The sequence below is a fragment of the Micropterus dolomieu genome, linkage group LG23 (assembly GCF_021292245.1).
Source record: "Micropterus dolomieu isolate WLL.071019.BEF.003 ecotype Adirondacks linkage group LG23, ASM2129224v1, whole genome shotgun sequence".
NCBI classification, from domain to species: Eukaryota; Metazoa; Chordata; class Actinopteri; order Centrarchiformes; family Centrarchidae; genus Micropterus; species Micropterus dolomieu.
In genome coordinates this window covers 4191430-4201139 of record NC_060172.1, presented here as the reverse complement: position 1 = coordinate 4201139, position 9710 = coordinate 4191430, and the positions used below count along the sequence as shown (strand labels likewise).

General features: G+C 43.3%; 1 protein-coding gene across 2 annotated transcripts in view; it reads right to left on the bottom strand.

Moving 5' to 3' along the window:
* The window catches only part of LOC123963878 (platelet-derived growth factor receptor beta-like), a 34220-nt gene that overhangs the window by 13052 nt on the left and 11458 nt on the right, over positions 1-9710 (bottom strand). For both annotated transcript variants that reach the window (XM_046040969.1, XM_046040968.1), the window contains 11 exons: positions 7490-7592; positions 7296-7404; positions 6788-6882; positions 6486-6618; positions 6300-6404; positions 6083-6187; positions 2577-2679; positions 2152-2273; positions 1399-1511; positions 1119-1241; positions 843-954 (listed from right to left, as the gene is read on the bottom strand). In XM_046040969.1, coding sequence (XP_045896925.1) covers positions 843-954; positions 1119-1241; positions 1399-1511; positions 2152-2273; positions 2577-2679; positions 6083-6187; positions 6300-6404; positions 6486-6618; positions 6788-6882; positions 7296-7404; positions 7490-7592 — 1223 coding nt within the window. The remainder of the gene's footprint in view (positions 1-842; positions 955-1118; positions 1242-1398; positions 1512-2151; positions 2274-2576; positions 2680-6082; positions 6188-6299; positions 6405-6485; positions 6619-6787; positions 6883-7295; positions 7405-7489; positions 7593-9710) is intronic.

The window sequence follows — 9710 nt, the reverse complement described above, 5'->3', positions numbered from 1 at the left end:
CAGACTGGTGTGTGTAGACGTATACCGGACAGACTGGTGTGTGTCGGACAGACTGGTGTGTGTAGACGTATACCGGACAGACTGGTGTGTGTCGGACAAACTGGTGTGTGTAGACGTATACCGGACAGACTGGTGTGTGTAGATGTATACCGGACAGACTGGTGTGTGTCGGACAGACACGTGTGTGTAGACGTATACCGGACAGACTGGTGTGTGTAGATGTATACCGGACAGACTGGTGTGTGTCGGACAGACACGTGTGTGTAGACGTATACCGGACAGACTCGTGTGTGTCGGACAGACTGGTGTGTGTAGACGTATACCGGACAGACTGGTGTGTGTAGACGTATACCGGACAGACTGGTGTGTGTAGATGTATACCGGACAGACGGGTGTGTATAAACGTATACCGGACAGACACGTGTGTGTAGACATATACCGGACAGACTGGTGTGTGTAGACGTATACCGGACAGACAGGTGTGTATCGGACAGACTGGTGTGTGTCGGACAGACTGGTGTGTGTCGGACAGACTGGTGTGTATAACCGTATACCGGACAGACTAGTGTGTGTCGGACAGACTGGTGTGTGTAGACGTTTACTGGGTAGATTGGTGTGTGTAGACGTATACCGGACAGACTGGTGTGTGTAGACGTTTACTGGGTAGATTGGTGTGTGTAGACGTATACCGGACAGACTGGTGTGTGTAGACGTATACCGGACAGACTGGTGTGTGTCGGACAGACTGGTGTGTGTAGACGTATACTGGGTAGACTGGTGTGTTTAGACATATACCGGACAGACTGGTGTGTGTAGACATTTACTGGTTTAGACTTCTTTACCCAGAGAGAAGATCTCCCACAGTAAGACTCCGTAGGACCAGACATCACTCTGAGAGCTGTAAATGTTCTGGAAGATACTCTCTGGAGCCATCCACTTCACCGGCAGAAAGCTCTAGAAAAGATAAATATACATTTAAATTTAGGGCATTTAACAGACGCTTAATTAGAACATTTGTCAGAAAAAAGAAATAGAAATTAAAGCAGGGATTCACAATTTTTTTTAGGTCAGTCTAGTAATGAAAACTAATTTTGTTAATAAAGATCTGGAAATCTTACATTTCCTCTGGCGATGTAGTCCTGGTCCTTCGTCAGATCTCTGGCCAGCCCAAAGTCGCAGATCTTCACAAGCTTCCCCTCACAGACCAGGACGTTCCTCGCTGCCAGGTCTCTGTGGACACACTGTTGAACACGGCAGGTGAATGAACACGCAGCACGACAGGACATGAACATCTTTATTCAAGTATCTGGACACTGAAAAATTAACTGTTGACACACTGAAGCTAACTGTGGCGTATCTACAGGCATGTGTCACTGATGTATTGATGAGGCATCGTACGTTTCTGGAGGAGAGGAAGTCCATGGCCTGAGAGACCTGGAAGGAGAAGCTGAGGAGGTCATTGAGAGTGAGGAGAGGAGAGTCGCTGAGGAGGAGAGACGCCTCCTGATGGTCTGAAAGACAACAACAGGCAGGTTCATAGATAATCATTCAAATTAATATTTCAAATATTTGAAATTATGACTTTTTATTTAAATATGACTAATTGTTATTTGACCTCAACAGTGTTAAATACTAATTCTGACTTTGGGTTATATATAACGAATAGTAACATCCTGATGATAAATTTAAATGTTTGAGTAAATTCTGACTTCATAGAATAAAGTTAGTTTCAAATTTAGCTACCAACCTTTCAAACTCAGAATTTACATTTATTCATTTAGCTGACACTTTTATGCAAAGTGACTTACAATTGCTATATATGTCAGAGGTCGCACGCCTCTGGAGCAACAAGGGGTGAAGTGTCTTGCTCAGGGACACAATGGGGGATCGAACCCAGGCCTCTCACACCAAAGCCATAATCTTATCCAATTGCGCCATCATTTTTTTAATATAATTTTTTTCACCTCCTAATAATGAAAGTAAGTGATAATATATACTACATTGTTCATATGACTTACCCAAATGTATATTTTATCATATTGTCAGTATTTTCCATTTAATTCAAGCTGGTCAGTTACTTATTCAGCTATATTATTACATTACATTACAAGACCAGAATCATTTAAAATGATTTTTCCCAGCATGTGTCACCTGGCGGTGTGTATGGCATCTCGTACACTGCAGGTTCAATGTCGGCGTAGTTGAGCTCCTTCATGGCGACGTACTGAGCGTTTTCCTCCTTATTCATATCCATGTACCCTCCGTCACTCTCACTGTGGGGCGAGAGACACTCACACTCAATACAGAGGGGGGGGGGGGGGGGGGGGGGGGGGGGGGGTTACATTCATGAGATATTCTACAGTGTTTATATTCTGTAGTCCTCAGTGTTTCTATTTGTAGTTCTTAACTGCAAGTCTATATTTTCTATCTATCTATCTATATATATATTCTATCAATAAGTTTTTATTATTTTACACTTGTTTTGGCAACGTAAACATCTGTTTCCTGCCAATAAAGCACCACTGACCTAAGGGGGGGGGTATAATACAGTCTGTGTGTTTGTGTGTGTGTGTGACCTCTTGTTGTGTCTGTCTCTCTGTAAGAAGGTGTGTTTGTTCCTCTGCAGGTAGTTCACCAGGTCTCCATGACGACAGAACTCAGTGATCAGGTAGACAGGACCTGAGAAAGCAGACAGAAAGTTAGTGTCACCCCATTTTCTCACCTGTCCTCCTCTCCAGCTCCCTGAACACCCCCCCACTCCAACCACACTGGTTTGTTTTGGTGGAACTTGTGTTTTGGATGTTGGGCTTTCTATAGGAGCCGTTTCTTGGAGGTGTCACTGTCATGGTTTTAGGATGTTGGTGTATGTGTTATCTGTTTCCTATACTTCCTGTTTTATTTTGAAGTTGTTCTGCCCCTGGTGTCGTTGTCTGGAGTTGCTTCCTGTCTTTGTGCTCCCTGATTGTCTGATTAAGCTCACCTGTGTCTCATTATCTCCTACTCTTTCAATCCCTCCATATTAATATATTCCACCTCTTCACCTGTTTAGCCTTCAGCCCTGTTCATTGTTTTACCTGTACATCCTGTTTTATTTTGAAGCTGTTCTGCCCCTGGTGTCGTTGTCTTGGTTTGCTTCCTGTCTGTGTGCTTCCCGATTGTCTGATAAAGCTCACCTGTGTCACATTATCTCCTTTTATTTCAATCCCCCCCATATTGGTTCATGTCACCTCTTCATCTGTTCAGCCTTCAGCCATGTTTCTTGTGTTTTATGTTTCCTGTACTTCCTTTTTTATTTTGAAGTTGTTTTGCCCCTGGTGTCATTCTCTTGTGTGGCTTCCTGTCTGCGTGCTCCCTAATTGTCTGATTAAGCTCACCTGTGTCTTGTTATCTCCTACTCTTTCCTACTCTTTGTACTGTAGTTCCTGTTTAATTTAGAAGTTGTTCTGCCCCTGGTGTCATTAGCTGTTTCTCAATCTGCATTCTTGTCTGTACTTGTGTTCATGTGTTCTTGTGAAACATCATCAGTTGCAGCCCGAGTACCGTTCCAATTCAAAGTTCCGTATCTAGCCAGGTGCAGTCAAATCCCCGGATGTGTTCTCGCTCCATCCGTTTTACCGAGCCTGCATCGGTGGTGACTTGTGTGGACTTCAGATCGCCAGATATCCCAGAATGCAGAATGCGGAAATGTCGGACGAGAAAACTCACAACTGTAACTTATAATACTGCTGTTCTCGTGTCTCATACAGTAGTTTTAAGAGTTTTTTAATGCGGAAATAGCGTTGTTTAAACTCCAATTATGTGGTTGATTTCTCAAGACAGAGCCAATTAAAAAAATTGCTACGGTGTTTTCGGAGATGTGAGGTCCCGCCTCTAACAGGTCCGGCCATCATCAAGTCCGCTGCTGTTCCAATTGCTGAATGACATACTGCGTGCTCCCGTTCCTGCACCCTCAGGTCACCATGGTGACAGTCTAAGAAAGTACATATTTTGCAGTGTGAGCAAAACAGCAACAAAGTTTTAACTAATCGTCTACAGATTCATTTTCAATCATAAAATCTGTAAAGAATCCTTGGTGTCTGTAGTCTGGGTCCTATCCCTGGATTACCTGTGGCGATGTTTGGCATTACAGTTTTTCTCAGTGGCTTTGGTACATTTCTCAGATCAGAAGTGAAATTGTAAAACCTACAGTATCTCACTAAAGTGAGTACAGCCCTCACATTTTTTTTTAATGTTTGATTATATCTTTTATGTGACAACACTGAAGAAATGACACTACACAACGTAAAGTAGTGATTCTACAGCTTGTATATCAGTGTAACTCACACAGCCATTAATGTCTAAATCGCTGGCAACAAAAGTGAGTTTTCCACTAAGTGAGAGGTGTAGTCACTTTTGTGAGATAATGTGTTCAACCTCCACATCATCATCATATTTTCAATACATGTCTATTAGACTTTTATTTTGTAAATGTGCCCCGAATTCATAAAGAAATCTGTTGTCATGAGGATGAGAGTCTTTGGCCTAATAGACAGGAACATGTTTATCGTGTTTACATTTCTAACTATGTAATTGTTTCTGTAATGCCCTGCTGTCTTCTTTTTCTTTACTGTATCACAGTGATGTGCTCTGTCAACACATTACAGCACAAACAGTAAAAGCATAACTGTGAATTCTGTCCGATCTCTTGCACTGTGTAACTGTGTAAGGAAATCAGGATGACATCAGTAGGAGATCAGGAGGAGATCAGGATGAAATCAGGATGAAATCAGAAGGAGATCAGAATGAAATCAGGATGAAATCAGGAGGAAATCAGGATGAAATCAGGTGGAGATCAGAATGTAATCAGGAGGAGATCAGGATGAAATCAGGATGAAATCAGAAGGAGATCAGAATGAAATCAGGATGAAATCAGGAGGAAATCAGGATGAAATCAGGTGGAGATCAGAATGTAATCAGGAGGAGATCAGGATGAAATCAGGATGAAATCAGAAGGAGATCAGAATGAAATCAGGATGAAATCAGGAGGAAATCAGGATGAAATCAGGTGGAGATCAGAATGTAATCAGGAGGAGATCAGGATGAAATCAGGATGAAATCAGAAGGAGATCAGAATGAAATCAGGATGAAATCAGGAGGAAATCAGGATGAAATCAGGTGGAGATCAGAATGTAATCAGGAGGAGATCAGGATGAAATCAGGATGAAATCAGAAGGAGATCAGAATGAAATCAGGATGAAATCAGGAGGAAATCAGGATGAAATCAGGTGGAGATCAGAATGTAATCAGGAGGAGATCAGGATGAAATCAGGATGAAATCAGAAGGAGATCAGAATGAAATCAGGATGAAATCAGGAGGAAATCAGGATGAAATCAGGTGGAGATCAGAATGTAATCAGGAGGAGATCAGGATGAAATCAGGATGAAATCAGAAGGAGATCAGAATGAAATCAGGATGAAATCAGGAGGAAATCAGGATGAAATCAGGTGGAGATCAGAATGTAATCAGGAGGAGATCAGGATGAAATCAGGATGAAATCAGAAGGAGATCAGAATGAAATCAGGATGAAATCAGGAGGAAATCAGGATGAAATCAGGTGGAGATCAGAATGAAATCAGGAGGAGATCAGGATGAAATCAGGAGGAGATCAGAATGAAATCAGGATGAAATCAGGAGGAGATCAGAATGAAATCAGGAGGAGATCGGGATGAAATCAGGTGGAGATCAGAATGAAATCAGGAGGAGATCAGGATGAAATCAGGAGGAGATCAGAATGAAATCAGGATGAAATCAGGAGGAGATCAGAATGAAATCAGGATGAAATCAGGAGGAGATCAGAATGAAATCAGGAGGAGATCAGAATGAAATCAGGATGAAATCAGGATGAAATCAGGAGGAGATCAGGAGGAGATCAGAATGAAATCAGGATGAAATCAGGAGGAGATCAGAATGAAATCAGGAGGAGATCAGGATGAAATCAGGAGGAGATCAGGATGAAATCAGGATGAAATCAGGAGGAGATCAGGATGAAATCAGGAGGAGATCAGAATGAAATCAGGATGAAATCAGGATTAAAGTGCACACCTCCTCTCGTGCACGCTCCCAGCAGGTTGACGACATTCACATGAGGACCGAGATGAACCATAACCTTCAACTCTGACATCAGAGACTGAGCTGCACCGCTGTTGGCTGAACACACACACAAGTTCAGTGTTATTGATTTCAGGACTGAAATAAGTCAATAATCAATCAGTTCGACAGACAGACAGACAGCCAGACAGACAGACAGGCAGCTACGCACGGTTGACCATCTTGACAGCCACTTTAGTTGTAGAATGAGAGTGAAGCAGACCGGAGACGGTTGCCTCTACGACACGACCGAATGCACCTGAACCCAACACCTGACCTGGAGACAGAGAGAAAGACTTTAGGATTAAATAAGGATTCTCAGAGTATCACCTAGCACCGAATGTTCTCACAGTATCACCTAGTACTATGTTGTCTCGTGGTACTTCCCAGGTGGAGCTGTAGGGCAGGTGGGCAGGGTCGACGTAGGTGTACTGCTGTCCGTCAGCACTAACAGACTCGATCACCTTCCAACGAACTTCATAACGAGGTTTCTACAAACAGGAAGAGACGGCGAGAGATACACGTAGTCATGGCAACCAGAAAATGCTGCTAACTCATGTCAGAGTGGTGCTGAAAAGTACTACTACTAATACTCCTACAGAGCTACTACAGTACTACTAAAACTGCAGTTAATGATAATACTGCTACACTGAAACTGACTTTTCTCCAGAGGAGGATGAGGATAATGAGGAACACAACAGCGAGGACAACCAGAACCAGAACCACTGCCAGGACGGCAACCTGAGACAGGAGAGCTGGAGAAGGGTAGAGAGAGAGAGACGGGTAGAGAGAGAGAGGGTAATGTAAAGTACAGAACATAAATTATATGTACATTACAACAGTACTGCAGTATTAGTAACATTGTACAGTATTCACAGGTTGGCATTTTAGAGTAGAACAGCAGCAATACAGTAGTACTGCAGTATCAGTACGCACAGTTGGACAGTATTCGAAGGTCAGCATTCTAAAGTAGTACTGCAGTATCAGTACGCACAGTTGGACAGTATTCAGAGGTCAGCATTATAGAGTAGTACTGCAGTATCGGTACGTACAGTTGGACAGTATTCAGAGGTCAGCATTATAGAGTAGTACTGCAGTATCGGTACGTACAGTTGGACAGTATTCAGAGGTCAGCATTATAGAGTAGTACTGCAGTATCAGTACGTACAGTTGGACAGTATTCGGAGGTCTCTGGCTCGTTGCCCTGCAGAGTTTTTGGCTTCACAGCGAACAGCTGACAGAGAGGTGAGACTCTCCAGAGTCAACACACTGCGTACCTGCACAGGTGAGACACACACACAGCTGTCAATCATCATCTTAATATCATCACACTTCAGTATTTCTCATGACATCACCGTTTACCTGGGTGACACCTCTCTTCTCCACCTCAGTGACGTTCTCCCGCAGAGCCCCGCCCTCCACGGCTGCTGATAGGTTTCTCCAGCCGCCCATCAAATTGCTGCACCTGCAGGAAACTAACTTCAATTCAATTTTATTTATATAGCGCCAAATCACAACAACAGTTATCTCACAGCGCTTTTCATAAAGAGCAGGTCTAGACCGTACTCTGTGATGATATTTACAGAAGCCCAACAGTTCCCACCAATAGCAGCACTAGGAGACAGAGGCAAGGAAAAACTTCCTTTAAGAGGCAGAAACCTCGAGCAGAACCATGACTCAGGGTGGGCGGCCATCTGCCTCCACCGGTTGGGGGGGGAGAGGGAGAGAGAGAGAGGGAGGGGGAGGGAGGGAGAGGGAGAGAGAGAGGGGGGGGGAGGTGGAAGGAGAGAGAGAGAGAGGGGGAGAGAGAGAGGGCAAGAGAGGAACAGAGAGAGAGAGAGGGATGGAAGGAGAGAGAGGTATCCACACACAGAGGTACAGACAGTAAAGGTGATGTTGCTATAGACTAAATGAAAAATGGTACAGATATTTACAGTAGTGTTAATGATAACAATCGTAATGATAATGATTATAATAACAATAATAACAATAGGTCTAGTAACAATAGTCGTTGCAGCAGAGGGTGTCGAGCAGGAACACGGGGGCAGCAGGTGACCCGCAACCACAGATCCAGACTCCACAGCTCCAGAGCCAGAAACACCTGCAGGAAGTAATAGGAGAGAGGAGAGAGACGAGAAAGCACAAGACTACCAGAAAGGGGAGAAGTTGTGTTAGTAACATGCAATAATGGGATGAGGTTGCATACAGAGGGAGAGAAAGTAGAGGAGAGAGGAGCTCAGTGCATCATGGGAAATCCCCCGGCAGTCTAGGCCTATAGCAGCATAACTAAGGGATGGTTCAGGACTCACCTGAGCCAGCCCTAACTATAAGCTTTATCAACGCTCTGGCTCCTCGTCTACTTTTGGAGATTCTAGGAACCACAAGTAACCCTGCATTCTGGGAGCGCAGTGCTCTGGTGGGGTAGTAAGGTACTATGAGCTCTTTAAGATAAGATGGTGCCTGAACATTAAGAGCTTTGTAGGTAAGAAGAATGATTTTAAATTCTATTCTGGATTTTACTGGAAGCCAATGCAAAGAAGCTAAAACAGGAGAAATGTGATCTCTTTTCCTGGTTCCTGTCAGAACACGTGCTGCAGCATTCTGGATCAGCTGAAGAGTCTTAATGGACTTTCTCGAGCAGCCTGATAATAAGGAATTGCAGTAATCCAGCCTAGAAGTAACAAATGCATGGACTAGTTTTTCTGCATCATTTTTAGACAGGATGTTCCTGATTTTCGCAATATTACGTAGGTGGAAAAAGGCGGTCCTTGAAATATGCTTAATGTGAGACTTAAACGACATGTCCTGATCAAAGATAACTCCAAGATTCCTCACAGTGGTGCTGGAGGCCAGGGCGATCCCATCAAGGGAAACTATATCTTTAGATAACGCGTCACGGAGGTGCTTAGGCCCCAGAACAATAACTTCAGTTTTATCTGAGTTTAGAAAATTACAGGTCATCCAGGTTTTAACATCCTGAAGGCACATTTGAAGTTTAGCTAACTGATGAGTTTCATCTGGCTTGTTCGATAGATATAACTGAGTATAATCTGCATAACAATGAAAGCTTATGGAATATTTCCTGATAATATTGCCTAAAGGAAGCATATATAAAGTGAAGAGGATTGGTCCGAGGACAGATCCTTGAGGAACTCCATGAGTAACTTTGGCGTGCATGGAGGACTCATCGTTAACATGTACAAACTGAAATCGATCTGATAAATAGGACTTAAACCAGCTTAGAGCGGTTCCTTTAATGCCAATGAAAAGTTCCAGTCTCAGCAATAGGATCTGATGGTCAATAGTATCAAATGCAGCACTAAGATCTAATAAAACCAGTACAGAGACAAGTCCTTTGTCTGATGCAATAAGGAGGTCGTTAGTAATTTTCACCAGTGCTGTCTCTGTGCTATGATGAGCTCTAAATCCTGACTGAAAATCCTCAAATAAACTATTGCTCTGTAGAAAGTCACACAGCTGTTTAGCAACTGCTTTCTCCAGAACCTTAGAGAGAAACGGAAGGTTAGATATAGGTCTATAGTTGGCTAAAACATCCGGATCAAGTTTGGGCTTTTTCAGAAGA